The 19,284-nt window shown below is 43.2% G+C and overlaps 1 protein-coding gene across 10 annotated transcripts in view; it reads left to right on the top strand.

The window, feature by feature from the left end:
- Positions 1-19,284, top strand: part of ARNT2 (aryl hydrocarbon receptor nuclear translocator 2) — a 181,788-nt gene that overhangs the window by 129,285 nt on the left and 33,219 nt on the right. For all 10 annotated transcript variants that reach the window (XM_043489619.1, XM_043489621.1, XM_043489622.1 and 7 more), the window contains 2 exons: positions 10,386-10,520; positions 13,014-13,088. In XM_043489619.1, the coding sequence (XP_043345554.1) occupies positions 10,386-10,520; positions 13,014-13,088 (210 nt within the window). The remainder of the gene's footprint in view (positions 1-10,385; positions 10,521-13,013; positions 13,089-19,284) is intronic.

The following is a 19,284-nucleotide window of genomic DNA, read 5'->3' as shown; positions in this document are numbered from 1 at the left end:
ATATGCACCAGTTATTGCAAAGTTGAGCTCTGCTCACATCACACCTGTTTTCTTTTTTAATTGAAGTATAGTCCATTAACAATTTCATGTTTGTTTCTGCTGTACAGCAAAGTGAATCAGCTCTATGTATAGAAATATCCCCTCTTCTTTAGGTTTCCTCCCCGTCACCACAGAGCATTGAGTAGACTTCCTTTTGCTGGACAGTAGGTTCTCATTAGTTATCTATTTTATACATAGTATTGGGCTTCCCAGGTGGTGCTAGTGGTTGAGAACCCACCTGCCAATGAAAGAGACACAAGAGATGTGGGTTTGATCCCTGGGTGGAGAAGATCTCCTGGAGGAGGGCATGGCAACCCACTCCAGTATTCTTGCCTGGAGAATCCCATGATCAGAGGAGCCTGGTGGGCTATAGTCCATAGAGTCGTAAAGAGTCAGACACGACTGAAGTGATTTAGCACATCAATAATATATACATGTCAATCCCAATTTCCCAATGCATTCCACCCCACTTGGTGTCCATAAATTTGTTGTCTACTTTTGTCTCTGTTTCTGTTTTGCAAATAAGTTCATCTGTACCACTTTTCTGGATTCTACATATTTGTTTTTGTTCAGTTATTAAGTTATGTCCAACCCTTTGTGACTCCATGGACTGCAGCGCACCAGGCTCCTCTGTCCTTCATTATCTCTCAAAGTTTGTTCAAATTCATATCCATTGAGTTGGTGATGCTATCCAACCATCTTATCCTCTACTGCCCCCTTCTCCTCCTGCCCTCAACCTTTCCCAGCATCAGGGTCTTTCCAATGAGGTGACTCTTTGCATCAGGTGGCCAAAGTATTGGAGCTTCAGCTTCAGCATCAATCCTTCCAATGGATATTCAGGACTGATTTCCTTTAGGATTGACTGATTGGATCTCCTTGCTGTCCTAGAGATTCTCAAGAATCTTCTCCAGGACCACAATTCAAAAGCATCCACATATAGGTGATATTGTATATATTTTTTCCTAATTCTTTTCCATCGTAGGTTATTACAAGATACTGAATATAGTTCCCTGTACTATATACACCGTCAGTCCTTGTTTCACACCCATGTCTAGTCACTGTGAGTGTTTCCCTGTGGTCTGCAGGATAAAGTACCCTCTCATCTTACGATCCCATCTCCTCCCTCCCCTCTCTCATGCCCTATTCCCAAACTACATCATCACCTTTCCACAAGCCTGCCATGCACATCCCCACCATTGTGGACATCCACAGGCTGTTACTTCTGCCTGTTGTTAAAGGAGGCTCCTTAAACAGGAGAACTCCTTCCCCTCTTGTTTACTTCTATTTCCTCATCCTTCAAGATTCAGTGAAACAACTCCCTTGTCTGCTTAGTCAAAATGAATCACTCGCCTCCCTACTCATCCAGCATCGAGTTTATATGTCAGTTAAGATTCTTCACTGTCTGTTTTCATATAGTTAGTTGAGGGCAAGGTCCTTCCTTGCAGACTCCTCAAGGGCAGGAAATGTGTCTTTTTCATCTTTTGAGAATTAGATATTCTGAATAATGTGTTAATGTATAAATCCCACTGGCCTGATGTCTAGTGCACCCAGTAGCCACTAAGTCTTTCTTCCTGTGGCATTGAGGGCCTTTCAGGTACTGATGGTGAGGCCGTAGTAGATATAGTTCAGAGAACACTGGTACCGCATGTCTGTGGCTTCCTGGATCTCACCGTTTTCAGATAGATGAATAAGCTGTTTCATTAACACATGATAAGCATTGTTTATTCCTTGCAAACAGGGGAAGAAAGAATACTTGAGTGAATTCAGTTCACAAATGTAGAATTTCCAAACGGTGTAATCAGTGCCTTAGACTCGTTTGGGCTTCCTTGGTGGCTCAGTGGTAAAGAATCCGCATGCCAATGCAGGAGAAGCAGGTTCAATCCCTGGTCCTGGCAGATCCCATGGAGAAGGAAATGGCTACCTGCTCCAGTATTCTTGCCTTGGAAATCCCATGGACAGAGGAGCCTGGTGGACTCCAGTCCATGAGGTCACAAAAGAAGCTCAGAAGTGTAGAGAAAGTGGTCTGCTGTTCCAGTTAGTCCAAGGTATGACCAGGGCAGTTTCAAACATTTTATTTGTTTTTTAGATTAATTTTATTGGAATATAGTTGCTTTCAGGTAATGCTGTATTAGTTTTGCTGTACAGCAAAGTGAATCAGCTACACATATACATATATCTCCTCCTTTTTAGATTTCCTTACCATTTAGGTCATCACAGAGCAGTGAGTATCATTTCCTGTGCTATACAGTGGGTTCTCATTAGTTATCTATTTTATACATAGTATGAATAGTATATAAGTGTCAGTCCCAATCTCCCAATCCATCCCACTCTTCCTTCCCCACCTTGGTGTCCATATGTTTGTTCTCTACATCTGTGTCTCTATTTCTGTTTTGCCAGCAAGCACATCTGTACCATTTTTCTAGATTCCACAGATAAGTGATATTATGTAGTGTTTGTTCTCTACTGACTTACTTCACTCTGTATAACAGTCTCTAGGTCCATCCACCTCCCTAAATGGAACAATTTCATTCCTTTTTATGGCTGAGTAATATTTTGTTGTGTACATGTACCATATCTTCTTTATTTATTCCTCCATTAATGGACATTTAGCTTCCATGCCCCAGCTATTATAAATAGTGCTGCAGTGAACATTGGGATGCATGTATCTTTTTTCAAAATTTGTTTTAATTGGAGGCCAGTTACTTTACAATATTGTGGTGGTTTTTGCCATACATTGACATGAATCAGCCATGGGTGTACATGTGTTCCCCATCCAGACCCTCCCTCCCCATCCCATCCCTCAGAGTCATCCGGGCACCAGCCCTGAGCACCCTGTCTCATGCATCAAACCTGGACTGGTGATCTATTTCACATATGATAATATACATGTTTCAATGCTATTCTCTCAGATCACCCCACCCTCGCTTTCTCCCACAGAGTCCAAAAGACTGTTCTTTACATCTGTGTCTCTTTTGCTGTCTTGCATATAGGGTCATCATTACACCATCTTTCTAAATTCCATATATATTCGTTGATATACTGTATTGGTGTTTTTCTTACTTCACTCTGTGTAATAGGCTCCAGTTTCATCCACCTCATTAGAACTGATTCAAATGCATTCTTTTTAATAGCTGAGTAATATTCCATTGTGTATATGTACCACAGCATTCTTATTCATTCATCTGCCAATGGATGTCTAGGTTGCTTCCATGTCCTGGCTATTGTAAACAGTGCTGCGATGAACATTGGGGTACACATGTCTCTTTCAATTCTGGTTTCCTCAGTGTATATGCCCAGCAGTGGGATTGCTGGGTCGTATGGCAGTTCTATTTTCAGTTTTTAAAGGAATCTCCATACTGTTCTCCATAGTGGCTATACTAGTTTGCATTCCCACCAACAGTGTAAGAGGTTTTCCTTTTCTCCACACCCTCTCCAGCATTTATTGTTTGTAGACTTTTGGATAGCAGCCATTCTGACCAGCATGAGATGGTACCTCATTGTGGTTTTGATTTGCATTTCTCTGATAATGAGTGGTGTTGAGCATGTTTTCATGTATTTGTTAGCCATCTATATGTCTTCTTTGGAGAAATGTCTGTTTAGTTCTTTGGCCCATTTTTTGATTGGGTCATTTATTTTTCCAGAATTGAGCTTCAGGAGTTGCTTGTATATTTTTGAGATTAATTCTTTGTCAGTTGCTTCATTTGCTATTATTTTTTCCATTCTGAAGGCTATCTTTTCACCTTGCTTATAGTTTCCTTCATTGTGCAAAAGCTTTTAAGTTTAATTAGGTCCCATTTGTTTATTTTTGCTTTTATTTCCATTACTCTGGTAGGTGGGTCATAGAAGATCCTGCTATTATTTACGTCAGAGAGTCTTTTGCCCATGTTTTCCTATAGGAGTTTTATAGTTTCTGGTCTTACATTTAGATCTTTAATCCGTTTTGAGTTTATTTTTGTGTATGGTGTTAGAAAGTGTTCTAATTTCATTCTTTGACAAGTGGTTGACCGGTTTTCCCAACACCGCTTGTTAAAGAGATTGTCTTTTCTCCATTGTATATTCTTGCCTCCTTTGTCAAAGATAAGGTGTCCATAGGTGTGTGGATTTATCTCTGGGCTTTCTATTCTGTTCCATTGATCTATATTTCTGTCTTTGTGCCAGTACTATACTGTCTTGATGACTGTTGCTTTCTAGTATAGTCTGAAGTCAGGCAGGTTGATTCCTCCAGTTCCATTCTTCTTTCTCAAGATTACTTTGGCTATTCGAGGTGTTTTATATTTCCATACAAATTGTGAAATTATTTGTTCTAATTCTCTGAAAAATACTGTTGGTAGCTTGATAGGTATTGCATTAAATCTATAGATTGCTTTTGGTAGTATACTCATTTTCACTATATTGATTGTTCCGATCCATGAACATGGTATATTTCTCCATCTATTTGTTTCATCTTTGATTTCTTTCATCAGTGTTTTATAGTTTTCTATGTATAGGTCTTTTGTTTCTTTAGGTAGATTTATTCCTAAGTATTTTATTCTGTTCGTTGCAATGGTGAATGGAATTGTTTCCTTAATTTCTCTTTCTGTTTCTCATTGTTAGTGTATAGGAATGCAAGGTATTTCTGTGTGTTAACTTTATATCCTGAGACTTTACTATATTCACTGATTAGCTCTAGTAATTTTCTGGTAGAATCTTTAGGGTTTTCTATGTAGAGGATCTGGTCATCTGCAAACAGTAAGAGTTTTACTTCTTCTTTTCCAATCTGGACTCCTATTATTTCTTTTTCTTCTCTGATTGCTGTGGCTAAAACTTCCAAAACTATGTTGAATAGTAGTGGTGAGAGTGGGCATCCTTGTTTTGTTCCTGACTTTAGGGGAAATGCTTTCAATTTTTCACCATTGAGATAATGTTTGCTGTGGGTTTATCGTATATGGCTTTTATTATGTTGAGGTATGTTCCTTCTGTGCCTGCTTTCTGGAAGATTTTTATCATAAATGGATATTGAATTTTGTTAAAGGCTTTCTCTGCATCTGTTGAGATAATCATATGGTTTTTAATCTTTCAATTTGTTAATGCGGTGTATCATATTGGTTGATTTGCGAATATTGAAGAATTCTTGCATCCCTGGGATAAAGCCCACTAGGTCATGATGTATGATCTTTTTAATATGTTGTTGGATTCTGTTTGCTAGAATTTTGTTACAGATTTTTGCATCTATGTTCATCAGTGATATTGGCCTGTAGTTTTCTTTTTTTGTGATCATGATGCTGTGATCACTCACCTAGAGCCAGACATCCTGGAATGTGAAGTCAAGTGGGCCTTAGAAAACATCACTATGAACAAAGCTAGTGGAGGTAACGGAATTCCAGTTGAGCTTTTTCAAATCCTGAGAGATGATGCTGTGAAAGTGCTGCACTCAATATGCCAGCAAATATGGAAAACTCAGCAGTGGCCACAGGACTGGAAAAGGTCAATTTTCATTCCAATCCCAAAGAAAGGCAATCCCAAAGAATGCTCAAACTATCGCACAATTGCACTCATCTCACACACTAGTAAAGTAACGCTTAAAATTCTCCAAGCCAGGCTTCAGCAATATGTGAACCATGAACTTCCAGATGTTCAAGATGGTTTTATAAAAGGCAGAGAAACCAGAGATCAAATTGCCAACATCTGCTGGATCATTGAAAAAGCAAGAGAGTTCCAGAAAAACATCTATTTCTGCTTTATTGACTATGCCAAAGCCTTTGACTGTGTGGATCACAGTAAACTGTGGAAAATTCTGAAAGAGATGGGCATGCCAGACCACCTGACCTGCCTCTTGAGAAACCTGTATGCAGGTCAGGAAGCAACAGTTAGAATTGGACATTGAACAAGAGACTAGTTCCAAATAGGAAAAGGAGTACGTCAAGGCTGTATACTGTCACCCTGCTTATTTAACTTATATGCAGAGTACATCATGAGAAGCACTGGGCTGGAAGAAGCACAAGCTGGAATCAGGATTGCCAGGACAAATATCAATAACCTCAGCTATGCAGATGACACCACCCTTATGGCAGAAAGTGAGGAAGAACTAAAGAGCCTCTTGATGAAAGTGAAAGAGGAGAATGAAAAAGTTGGCTTAAAGCTCAACATTCAGAAAACTAAGATCATGGCATCTGGTCCCATCACTTCATGACAGATAGATGAGGAAACAGTGGAAACAACGGCTGACTTTATTTTTCTGGGCTCCAAAATCACTGCAGATGGTGATTGCAGCCATGAAATTAAAAGACACTTACTCCTTGGAAGGAAAGTTATGGCCAACCTAGATAGCATATTAAAAAGCAGAGACATTACTTTGCCAACAAAGGTCCGCCTAGTCAAGGCTATGGTTTTTCCAGTGGTCATGTATGGATGTGAGAGTTGGCCTATAAAGAAAGCTAAGCACCAAAGAATTGATGCTTTTGAACTGTGGTGTTAGAGAAGACTCTTGAGAGTCCCTTGGGCTGCAAGGAGATCGAACCAGTCCCTCCTAAAGGAGATCAATCCTGGGTGTTCATTGGAAGAACTGATGTTGAAGCTGAAACTCCAGTACTTTGGCCACCTGATGTGAAGAGCTGACTCATTGGAAAAGACCCTGATACTGGGAAAGATTGAGGGCAGGAAAAGAAGGGGATGACAGAGGATGAGATGGTTGGATGGCATCATCAACTCGACGGACATGGGTTTGTGTGGACTCTAGTAGGAGTTGGTGATGGACAGGGAGGCCTAGAGTGCTGCAGTTCATGGGGTTGCAGAGAGTCAGACATGACTGAGCAACTGAACTGAACTGAACTGAACTTGTCTGGTTTTGATATTAGGGTGATGGTTGCCTCATAGAATGAGTTTGGAAGTTTATCGTCCTCTGCAATTTTCTGCAAGAGTGTGAGTAGGATAGGTGTTAGCTCTTCTCTAAACTTTTGGTAGAATTCAGCTGTGAAGCCATCAGGTCCTGGGCTTTTATTTGTTGGAAGATTTCTGATTACAGTTTCAATTTCTGTGCTTGTGATGGGTCTGTTAAGATTTTCTATTTCTTCCTGGTTCAGTTTTGGAAAGTTACACTTTTCTAAGAATTAGTCCATTTCTTCCAAGTTGTCCATGTTATTGGCATGTCATTGCTGATCCTTTGTATTTCTGTGTTGTTTGTTGTGATTTCTCCAATTTCATTTCTAACTTTGTTGATTTGATTCTTCTCCCTTTTTTTCTTGATGAGTCTGGCTAATGGTTTGTCTATTTTATTTATCTACTCAAAGAACCAGCATTTAGCTTTGTTGATTTTGGCTATGGTCTCCTTCGTTTCTTTTGCATTTATTTCTGCCCTAATTTTTATGATTTCTTTCCTTCTACTGACCCTCGGGTGCTTCATGTCTTCTTTTTCTAGTTGCTTTAGGTGTAGAGTTAGGTTATTTATTTGATTTGTCTCCTGTTTCTTGAGGTAGGCTTGTATTGCTATGAACCTTCCCCTTAGCACTGCTTTTACTGAATCCCATAGGTTTGGGGTTGTTGTATTTTAATTTTCATTCGTTTCTATGCATATTTTTATTTCTTTTTTTATTTCTTCTGTGATTTATTGGTTATTCAGAAGTGTGTTGTTTAGCCTCCATATGTTTGTATTTTTAATAGTTTTTTCCTTGTAGTTGACATCTAATCTTACCACATTGTGATCAGAAAAGATGCTTGAGATGATTTCAATTTTTTTGAATTTACCAAAGCTAGATTTATGGCCCAGGATGTGATCTATCCTGGAGAAGGTTCCATGTACACTTGAGAAAAAGGTGAAATTCATTGTTTTAGGGTGAAATGTCCTATAGATATCTATTAGGTCTAACTGGTTCATTGTATCATTTAAAGCTTGTATTTTCTTGCTAATTTTCTGTTTAGTTGATCTATTCATAGGTGTGAGTGGGGTATTAAAGTCTTCCACTATTATTGTGTTACTGTTAATTTCCCCTTTCATACTTGTTAGCATTTGCCTTACATATTGCAGTGCTCCTATGTTGGGTGCATATATATTTATAATTGTTATATCTTCTTCTTGGATTGATCCTTTGATCATTGTGTAGTGTCCTTCTTTGTCTCTTTTCATGGCCTTTATTTCAAAGTCTATTTTATCTGATATGAGTATTGCTACTCCTGCTTTCTTTTGGTCTCCATTTGCGTAAAATATCTTTTTCCAGCCCTTCACTTTCAGTGTATGTGTGTCCCTTGTTTTGAGGTGGGTCTCTTGTAGGCAGCATATATAGGGGTCTTGTTTTTGTATCCATTCAGCCAGTCCTTGTCTTTTGGTTGGGGCATTCAACCCATTTACATTTAAGGTAATTATTGATAAATATGATCCCGTTGCCATTTGCTTTGTTGTTTTGGGTTCGAGTTTATAAACCTTTCCTGGGTTTCCTGTCTAGAGAAGATCCTTTAGCATTTGTTGACCAGCTGGTTTGGTGGTGCTGAATTCTCTGAGCTTTTGCTTGTCTGTAAAGCTTTTTATTTCTCCTTCTTATTTAAATGAGATCCTTGCTGGGTACAGTAATCTGGGTTGTAGGTTTTCCCTTTCATCACTGTAAGTATGTCCTGCTGTTCCCTTCTGGCTTCAAGGGTGTCTATTAAAAGATCAGCTGTTATCCTTATGGGGATCCCCTTGTGAGTTATTTGTTGTTTTGCCCTTGCTGCTTTTAATATTTGTTCTTTGTGTTTGATCTTCATTAATTTGATTAATATGTGTCTTGGGGTGTTTCACTTTGGGTTTATCCTGTTTGGGACTCTCCGGGTTTCTTGGACTTGGGTGGCTATTTCCTTCCCCATTTTAGGGAAGTTTTCAACTATTACCTACTCAAGTATTTTCTCATGGACTTTCTTTTTGTCTTCTTCTGGGACTCCTATGATTTGAATGTTGGGGCATTTAAGATTGTCCCAGAGGTCTCTGTGGCTGTCCTCATTTCTTTTAATTCTTTTTTCCTCTCTGCTTCATTTATTTCCACCATTCTATCTTCCACCTCACTTATCCTGTCTTCTATCTCAGTTTTTCTACTCTTGGTTCCCTCCAGAGTGCTTTTGATCTCAGTTATTGCATTATTCATTGATTGACTCTTTTTTATTTCTTCTAGGTCCTTGTTAAACTTTTCTTGCATCTTCTCAATCCTTGTCTCCAGACTATTTATCTGTAACTCCATTTTGTTTTCAAGATTTTGGATCATTTTAACTATCATTATTCTGAATTCTTTTTCAGGTAGACTCCCTATCTCCTCCTGTTTGGTTTGGTTTGGTTTGGTGGGCTTTTATCATGTTCCTTTACCTGCTAAATATTTCTCTGCCTTTTCATCTTGTTTAGGTTGCTGTGTTTGGGGTGGCCTTTCTGTATGCTGGAAGTTTGTGGTTCCTCTGTATTATGGAGGCTCCTCCCTGTGGGTGGGGTTGGATGAGTGGCCTGTCGAGGTTTCCTGGTTAGGGAAGCTTGCCTTGGTGTTCTGGTGGGTGGAGCTGGATCTCTTCTCTCTGGAGTGCAACAAAGTGTCCAGTAGTGAGTTTTGAGGTGTCTATGGGTTTGGTGTGACTTTTGGCTGGCTGTATTTTTGTGCTCAGGGTTAGGTTCCTGTGTTGTTGGAGAATTAGCTTGGTATGTCTTGCTCTGAAACTTGTTGGCTCTTGGGTGGAGCTTGGTTTCAGTATAGGTATGGAGGCTTTTGGATGAGCTCTTGTCGATTAATGTTCCTTGGAGTCAGGAGTTTTCTGGTGTTCTTAAGTTTTGGATTTAAGCCTCCTGCCTGTGGCTTTCAGTCTTATTCTTACAGTAGCCTCAAGACTTTTCCATCCATACAGCACCGATGATAAAACATCTAGGTCAATGGTGAAAAGATTCTCCACGGTGAGAGACACCCAGAGAGGTTCACAGAGTTATGTGCAGAAGAGAAGAGGGAGGAGAGAGATAGAGGTGACCATGAGGAGAAGAGGGGGAATCAAAAGGAGAGAGAGCAATCTAGCCAGTAATCAATTCCCTGTTTGCTCTCCACTGCATGTATCTTTTGAATTATGGTTTTCTCAGGGTATATGCCCAGGAGAGGGATTCTTGGGTCATATGGTAGTTCTATTTTTAGTTTTTTTAAGGAACCTCCCTGCTGTTCTCCATAGTGTTTGCACCAATTTACATTCCCACCAACAATGTAGGAGGGTTCCCTTTTCTCCACACCCTCTCCTGTATTTATTGTCAAACATTTTGAACTCGTACTCATGACCTAGAAGGATCTGTGATATTAAATCCACGTGGATTGTTCTCTAACTCAGTCTCTATCACTGTCTCTGTCTCTGTTAAAACTGCTTCCCTGTGGATTTCTCCATTCCAGGTGACCAGCTCTCCTGTGTGCATGGACATGAGTGGGATGTCGGTGCCCACAGAATTCTTATCTCGGCATAACTCTGATGGGATCATCACGTTTGTGGACCCAAGATGCATCAGTGTGATTGGCTACCAGCCTCAGGTAGGTGGTTTTGAGCTCATGGAGTCGGCTGGAAATTTAGTTTTATTTAAAGTGCACTTGGGCTTCCCTAGTGGCTCAGATGGTAAAGAATCTGCCTGCAATGCAGGACACCTGGGTTCAATCCCTGGGTTAGGAAGATCCCCTGGAGAAGGGCATGGCAACCCAATCCAGTATTCTTGCCTGGAGAATCCCATGCAGAGGAGCCTGGCAGGCTACACACCATGGGGTCACAAAGAGTCAGACACGACTGATTGATTAACACTTTCACTTTCAAAATGCACCTACCTCATTTGTTCAAGATATAATACAGTGACGATACAGGGAAACACAGCATAAAAAGCCATCTCCTTGCCTGGGTAATGGCCTTCCAAAGCAAAAAAGGTTATTGTATGCAACTGCACTGCTTAAAATTAACTCTCTATTTTTTGCACTAACCATTTTGTTTAATCTAGCTCTAGATTTTTCTCAAACTAGAATTAAGATGTGATTCCTGCTAATTGTTCTATGAAAAAGAGACTCTCATATCAATTAATTTTGATGAATACCAAACAGGAAATCTCCTTAGAAACGTTAAAAGTATATTCATGTGAAAGACCCTGAAATGTCTTAAAGATGTTCCCTGAATTTTGTCTCACCATTTGTTTCTCAAATGTATATGGATCCTCTTTTTACAAGAGGCACATTTTCAAGGTCTTTTTTTTTAAAAAAGTGAAAAACACAAAAGTAACAAGAAATGCCAAAAGGCAGGAGAGATTGTTCCAAATTAAGATAAACCATAGAGATAAAATAACAGGATGCAATGTAAGAGCCTTCATTGCGTCCTCAGCCTGAAGACGTATAACTATAAAGGACAACTGGGAGACAAGTAAGGAAATGTTAATATGTTTGGTGATTTTGTCAAATAATTATTGATTTTTAAAGGTATAATATGGTACATTATGGATTTGTAAGGAAATGTCATTTATATGGGGCTTCCCTGCTAGCACAGATGCTAAAAAATCTGCCTGCAATGCAGGAGACCCTGGTTCAATCCTTGGGTCAGGAAGATCCCCTGGAGAAGGGAATAGCAGTCTATTCCACTGTTCTTGCCTGGAAAATTCCATGGACAAACCATGGGGTCGCAAAGAGACACATATTTCATATGTGAGGAGTGTCGTGATTCCTGCTAATTGTTTTCAAATGATTCAACAAAAACTTAAATATATAAATATATTTTAAATGTATTTTAAAATAAGATACATGTAAATATATTTTAGATATATTTGTGCATAGGTATGATATTTCATTTGCATTTACTTTTTATGTTTCACTTATATATTTGCATATATATGAAAGAAAGAGAAAAATGCAAATGTGACAAAATACTGACAGTTGATGAATCCAGTTAAAATGACCCACAGGTGTGAATTGCACTGCCCTTTCAGCTTTTCTGTAGATTTAAATTTCTTCCAATATAAAAAGCATTTGAACAAAAAAAAAAAGAAGAAAAAGAATCTTTGTTCTGATGAACAAAGTTTGGGTGACATTGATGGGTTTTTTTTTAATTACATGTCTATTTTAGAACTAGAAACAGACTAAATTGAAATATGGGAACCATTCATTGAATTCTTCATCTCCAGACTGATGTAAACCTCAGAATACTGGGATGGAATGAAAGGGAAAATTAATCTCTTTCCACATTCACTGTGACCTCTGATGGCCTCTGTTTCCAGCCAGATTCATTTATCCACCAGCCATCTTCCATGGGCATCTGGATCTAGGTGTTTCTTGGCACAGATAAGACTCCTTTCCCCTGTCCGCGTCAGCACCCACTGAGGCCTTTTGCTGATTTGGGTTCTGATCGATGACTTTGTTGAAACTCTTTGCCGCTGAAGATACTTCCAACTGGACCAGTTTCCTATAACCCATTTGCTTTTGGACGGTTTCTCTCATTCCAGTTGGTTTCATTGCAAAACACTTTTGTTTGGGGTTAATGCTGGGTCCTTTGAATAAAACATAGATGAACAAAGGTAGGTTGTCAACAGACTTAACAAGTTTAGTTATTTTATAATAACTGCTTTTCTCCAGGCACGAGAGAGCTGCAGTTCCCCGCATTTAAACGATTCCAGGTTTCATAGGCTACACATCCATCTTCATGCTACCACTTGTGTTCTTTTTATGTTTATTAAAATGTTTGTTAGAGCTTGCCTGTACAGTCTGCCTTTCCAAGGCAAACAGAAATAAAATTGCATTCTGAAGCTGCTGCTCTAGTGCCTTAGCAAAATTAGAAGTCAGTACTGAACATGCCAGAGGCACTGAGGATGGGGCACCAGATGCCAGCTCCTTAATCGCTCAAGGAGAACATTTTCATCCACTTTTTTTTCCCCCTTATGATGGTGTGAGCTAGAGGAGATGAGTTGAAGGGGATGTATGTGAACCTTCTTGTCTAACAGTGATATATAAACAATGAAACTTGGGGTTGGGGAGTATTAAAGCTTGTCTCTCTCTCTTTAGGATCTTCTAGGAAAGGACATTTTGGAGTTCTGCCACTCCGAGGATCAGAGCCATCTTCGGGAGAGTTTCCAGCAGGTACCATGAATGTTCATTTCCAGCTGATGTAGAAGCCGGGTACACATGGATATGGTCCTTCCATGTGCCAGGCAGGCAGCAGGGACCCCTTCTCCAAGGCATCAGAGGGCCTCTCAGACCGAGGGGAGGCAACAATCAGGATGGGTCTTAACAGATGAGCAGAGAAGAAATGACAGAACATTCTAGACAAGAGGCCAGCACCAGAGATGCAAGGAAGAGCACAGCCTGTTGGGAGAGTTTTAAGTAGTTTCTCATGGCTAGAGCGACACTGGCCAGCTTGTAGGGAGGAGGTGGGCAGTGGTCAAAAATGAGGCCGATGAGGCCAGATTCTGAAGGGCCTCATATGCCATCACAAGGAACTTAAATTCTCTCCTGAGTCGTTTAAGTGAGGATTCCCTTGAGGATTTGAAGTGGAGCGGTGTTTTTGAAAAACCATTTTGGCAGCCCAGGTATGTGGAAGAGACAAGGATGCAAAATAAATGGAACAAATGACAAATCAGAAGGCTGCTTCTGTTGCCCTGGTGATGAGACCAGAACTGGGGCAGGAGCAGCAGAGGAGGTGGTTGCTGGGGTAGCGATGCTGACAATGTGGATAGAGACAGTGAAGGAGCGAGAAGGACCAAGGGTGACCATGGGGGTCTGAGAGAAAGGCCAGGGTGCTCACTGCATCCAGAGCATTGTTAGAATTGGATGCTGTTTACTGAGCACCTACTATGTGCCAGGCAGTGTGGAAAGCCCTTTTGCACACACTGCTTTCCTGAAACTTCACAACAGTCACAGGAGTGGGTGTTATTATCCTCATGCTACAGGCAAGTCAAATGAAGCTTCGTGAAGGAATTCCATAAGGTCACATGGGTAGGGAGTGAGCGAAGCAGGACTGTCACTGCAGACCTGCCCCCTCTGAGCCCGGGTCCAGAGAGAGAGCCAGTTCCTCAAAGGGCTCCGAGGACTCGCTTTAGTCCCTGCAGGGAAAAGAATGGGTGATGTTACAGAAGAAGGGCCTTTGAATTGCTTTTTAAGAGGGAATCATGGTTTGTCATTCATTTGAGAGAATAAGTCCTTGACATTCTGCTTTGCAAGTGGTTCAGAATGAGCTCCTCCGACACTGAGCTCTCCTGTGAAAGGCATGGAACTGTCTGCATGCACAGGCCTAGGGCTCCAGTTACACCACACCTGTATGTTCACATCACTTGTGCCCTGCTGCTCTGTTCTTCCCAGATATCACCAGCTCCTGGTTACCTTTCCAACTGCTAGACTGCTTTGTTGTCCATCCTTCCTCTCTGCCTGCATCTCCAAGCCGTGATACCCTAGGGCTCTGTTCCTGGCGCCTTCTCTACTTCTCTCTGGTATCCAGGTGATTTTACCTCCTGGATGAGTTCAGTCCAGATCATCACCTGGGGATGTGCAGATACCGAGCCCACACCTGCACTTGAGCGCCCGTGAACCTTCCCACACAGCGCTCGCCTCTCCTCACAGCCCCCAGTCTCCTTTGTGCCACTGGTCTTCTGGCTGCAAAATCAGAAACCAAGAAAGTCTTCACTCTTCCCTTGATCTCCCACATCCTGCCCGATTGGTCCTCCTGTCTCCAGCCCACCTCAAAAGACACCTGTAACCTGCCCTCTTCTCCCTCTCTTGTTCTTACTGACCTTGCCCAGGCCACCCGTCCATGTATTTTGAGTTTTACAACAGCTTCCTTGAGCTTCCCAGGTGGTTCAGTGGCAAAGAATCTGCCTGCCAATGCAGGAGACAGGGGTTTGATCCCTGGGTTGGAAAGATCCCCTGGAGAAAGAAATGGAAATGCACTCCAGTTGTCTTGCCTGGGAAATCCCATGGACAGAGGAGCCTGACAGGCTGTAGTCCATGGGATCTCACTCAGACACAACTTAGCAACTGAACAACAATGGGCCCTTTGCCACATATTATCCTGTATAATCCTCAACCCTTCACAATATCTTATCATTACTACTTTTTGCAGTGAAAACCAGGACTCAGAGAGGTTCAGTCACTTGCCCCAAGTCACACAGCAAGGTGACAACAGAACTGGAATCAGAGTCTGCCTCCTTCCGAAGTGTCCACCTCCGTCCCCAAACTCCCCACACAGGCCTCTCCATCTGACAGCACCTTGGAGATTTTAAACTGCTGACACTGTCAGAACCTGGCTAGTTTGGAAGAGAAAGAAGAGTAAAACATCGATCCCACCCTAGGATTCTGCTTAAGTAACCCTTGCTCTGAGAGCAGCCACCTCATTCCAGGGGCAGGAGGTGAAACCAAAGCAGCCCCACCCGATAGCCGGCGGCTAGGGTGGGTCACCTGGCTCAGCAGGCAGCAGCCAGCAGCCGCCTGGACAAGCTGGAGAGCCAGGCCAGGGCTCCTCGCCTGTGTTCTTTGGGTTCCAGCCACCAGCGGTCGGGGTGGAGGACAAATGTTGATAAAAGGAAGTGACTTATTTTTGCAAAAAAGCACAGAGGAGGCTGTGTGAGTTCAGAGCAAGCTCTTTAACTCTGGATTTAAACAGAAGTTTTGAATGACCCAGATGTGACACTTTAGAGTGGGATCGCGAGTTCATGAGGAATTTGTGGTTGGTGGGATGACAGCATGCCAGACGGGGCCCCGGTGGGTTGGGAATCCAGAGTCTGCTCTGGACTCTGCTGTTGGATCCCCTCTTTGGATCCCAGGTGACCTGGATGTCAGATGGAAGAGTGGGACCCAGGGAGATTAAGGCAGGCTCCTCTTTTTCTCTGCTCAAATGTCTTCCAAAGTGATGATGGTGGTGGTGGTGGTGGTGATGAGTAAAGGTGTTTGCAGGAACAGCTGGGCTGGGCTGGCTTTATACCTGGCCTTGGTGGTCTCAGGTACTAGCATCATACCTGAATAAAGCACAGGTGAATGCACCAGCCTGGTCTCCAGGCCTGGACTGTGACACCCCCACTGCCTTACATGCGTGGTCCCACTCACATGGCACCTTAGGTCTCCCCACCTCCAGACATGTGCTCATCTGCGCTCTCTGCCCCAGGGGACCCTTCCCCAAAACTTTGTTATTGTTCAGTCACTCAGTCATGTCTGACTCTTTGCGACACCATGGACTGCAGCATGCCAGGCTTCCCTGTCCTTTACCATCTCCCAGAGTTTGCTCAAACTCATGTCCATGGAGTCAGTGATGCCATCCAACCATCTCATCCTCTGTCACCCACTTCTGCCCTCAATCTTTCCCAGCATCAAGAGTCTTTCCCAGTAAGTCAGTTCTTCGCATCAGGTGGCCAGTACTGGAGTTTCAGTTTCAGCCAGAGCATGTCACCCAAACCCACCTCCCTCCAGGAACCCTTTCAGGATCCTGAGAAAGGCTGTCTCCTTGACTTCCTGGTAATCCATGGCACCTGATCTTATGTTTCTGTCGTTGTGTTTGCTCTCCGAGTTACAGTTACCCATGCGCCTGCCCTTCCTGTGCTGGGTGAGAGGCTCTCTGGGGATGACATGACTGTTCTGTCTCAGCTCTAGCGAGTCGGGGAAAGACAGAGGTCAGGTAGAGGTCAGGTACGCGTGGGGTCCCGTCCTGCCCCTGCTCCTCCTCAATCATGAGGCTTTGGCAGGAGAGTTCCCTGTTTTCATTGTTGTGGTTCAGTTGCTCAGTCGTGTCCAACTCTCTGCAACTCCATGAACTACATACAGCACACCAGGCTTCCCCATCCTTCACTATCTCCCTTAGTTTGCTCAAACTGATGTCCATTGAGTTGACGATGCCGTTTAAGTGCCCTATGTTATATCTTTTTCAGTTCTCTGATACTTCGGAGATCCTTGGCCAGATGCAGTGGAAGCTAATTGCTTCTTGGGACTTTCCTGGTGGTCCAGTGGTTAAGACTCTGAGCTTCCAATGAGTGGGACCTGGGTTTCATCCCTGGTCAGGGAACTAGATCCCACATGCCACAACTAAGACCCAGCACAGTCAAATAAATAAATAAAAAGAAACTAACCTTTCCTTTCATGGTGCCCCATGGGCAGAATCAGATTTCTGTCCCATGAGAATGGGGTGAATGGGGCTCTTTTCATTTCTGAGTTGAAGACAGCAGGCCTTTAATTTTGAGATTAACCTCCTCTGTCACAAGGCTTTGGCAGGGGAGTTCCCTCCTTTGTGGCTCAGCTTCCAGATACACCAGGCACTGTTATGAGGACCACGGGAAGAGACACGCACAAGATATTTGTAGGTCAGCCCCCGTCAGGTTCAGGGCTGGGCTCCCTCCCGCCCTTGCTCTTTACCCATGGCTCCAGGGGCCAAGGGGCTTCCTTGGTGGCTCAGACAGTATAAAGAATCTGCCTGCAAAGCAGAAGACACGGGTTCCATCCCTGAGTCAGGAAGATCCCCTAGAGAAGAAAATGGCAACCCACTCCAGTATTCTTGCCTGGAGAATGCCATGGATGGAGGAACCTGGCAGGCTACAGTCCATGGGGTCACAAGGAGTCGGACACGACTGAGTGACTAACAGCAGGGGCTGAGCTCGCATACAGGCGGTGCCTGAGAGTGTGTGTTCCATGAAGTTAAAATATTCACACCATCTCAGGCATCCTGGTTAGAGGAAGCAGGAAAAGGCACCATCCTCAAGCTTCAGAGCACAGTAGACATGGTCTCACCATGGGGGCGCTGCCTGCACCCCAGGTGCTTTGTGCAGACTCAGAGAACCCCCCTGGAAAACGGTCCTGAAGGGCACGTGGCCTTGACCTCTGGCCCACTTCCTGTTGAGGCTGCAGCTTTGCTAGCAGGCATCCCTCGGCATCCTGGCCTGGCCTCACCCCACCACATAGATGTGTTGAGTCAGCTCAGAAAATGTGCTTGAGGCGCCTGCTCCCTGCCAGGTCCTGGGCCGAGGGTGCAGGCACTCAGTGACCATGGGGTTTCTGCCCCCGGCTGCTGCTGACATTCAACCAGAATAAAGTACAAGTGCCAAGGGTTGGGGGCAGGGGCCCGGGTCCCAGTTCTTATCTCTCGTCGCACTGTGATCTGCAGTCAGGAGGCTGGTTGCCTTGCAGCCCCAGGATCTGGGACATACAGACCAGGAGGGGGCGCTCCTGTCCCCCTTGCTTTGTGCTGGAGGCGTCATCACACCCAGCCCTGGACCCATCAGCCGTCTGTATCCTTTCTCCTTCTTTCCTGATGCAGCTGAGAGCTGCCCCTGGTGTCACCTGCACCCACACCCTGCCATCTAGTCTCTGCATCTTGGGGTTTCTGCGTGTGATAGATTGTGTGTGTGCATAAAGCTGGAAAGCCAGCTCTGTGTCCTCTGAAACACCCTTGTGGTTTGGAAATAAGATTTCGGTTCCTGTCCCAGCGTTTCTACCCAAGTTTTCTGATCTCAGGCAACTTATTTTATTTCTGTGACGCTCAGCATTATCTTTGTAAATTGTAAAAGCCCACCTCTCCAAGTTCCTGTGAGGGATTACATTGAGAAGTATCTTGGAAACTGTACTGCAACATAAAAGTCATAATGGAGGAGCTTCCCTGGCAGTCCAGTGGTTAAGATTCCCACTGCAAGGGGCAAAGTTTCCATCCCTGCTCAGGGGACTAAGATCTCATATGCCTCATTTTGGGGGGTGGGCAACAAAAAAGTAACAATAGATAATGCATAGAAATTTGCTATTTTACTGTATCTCCTCCCAGAGAGTATATTTAATCCAATCTGCAATGTTAAATGGAGTTTAAGAGTTTCTTAATGTGAAGCGTGAAGAAATAAACCCACGAGTACAACGTCACTACATACCTGAGTTAACCTCATGGGGGCACGGGCACCAAGCTCGGAGTGCCCTAGTAGCCAAGGCAAAAAGGGAAACCCTCCAGCTTATAGAGTTTTCATGGCCTGAGTTCTAAAAGCTAAAATATATAAAATGGGCTGATATAAAATGGGCTTTGAAGGGGTGGGTGGAACAAATTGGGAGAGTAGCATCAACATAGGTACACTATCACGTGTCAAATAGCTAGTTAATGGGAAGGCGCTGTATAGCACAGGGAGCTCAGCTTGGTGCTCTGTGATGATCTAGAGGGGCGGGACGGGGGGGTGAGAGGGAGGGAGACTGAAGAGGGGACGGGATATGTCTTTATGTAGAGCTGGTCCACGTTGTTGTACAGCGGAAACGAACACACCATTGTAAAGCAATTACACGCCAGTATTTTTTAAAGGGCATTGCTTTTCACAGCGTGGTGACAGAACTG

The sequence above is a fragment of the Cervus canadensis genome, chromosome 17 (assembly GCF_019320065.1).
Source record: "Cervus canadensis isolate Bull #8, Minnesota chromosome 17, ASM1932006v1, whole genome shotgun sequence".
Classification (NCBI taxonomy): domain Eukaryota; kingdom Metazoa; phylum Chordata; class Mammalia; order Artiodactyla; family Cervidae; genus Cervus; species Cervus canadensis.
Note: the sequence above shows the minus strand (reverse complement) of the source record. Positions and strands in the feature narration are given on the sequence as shown.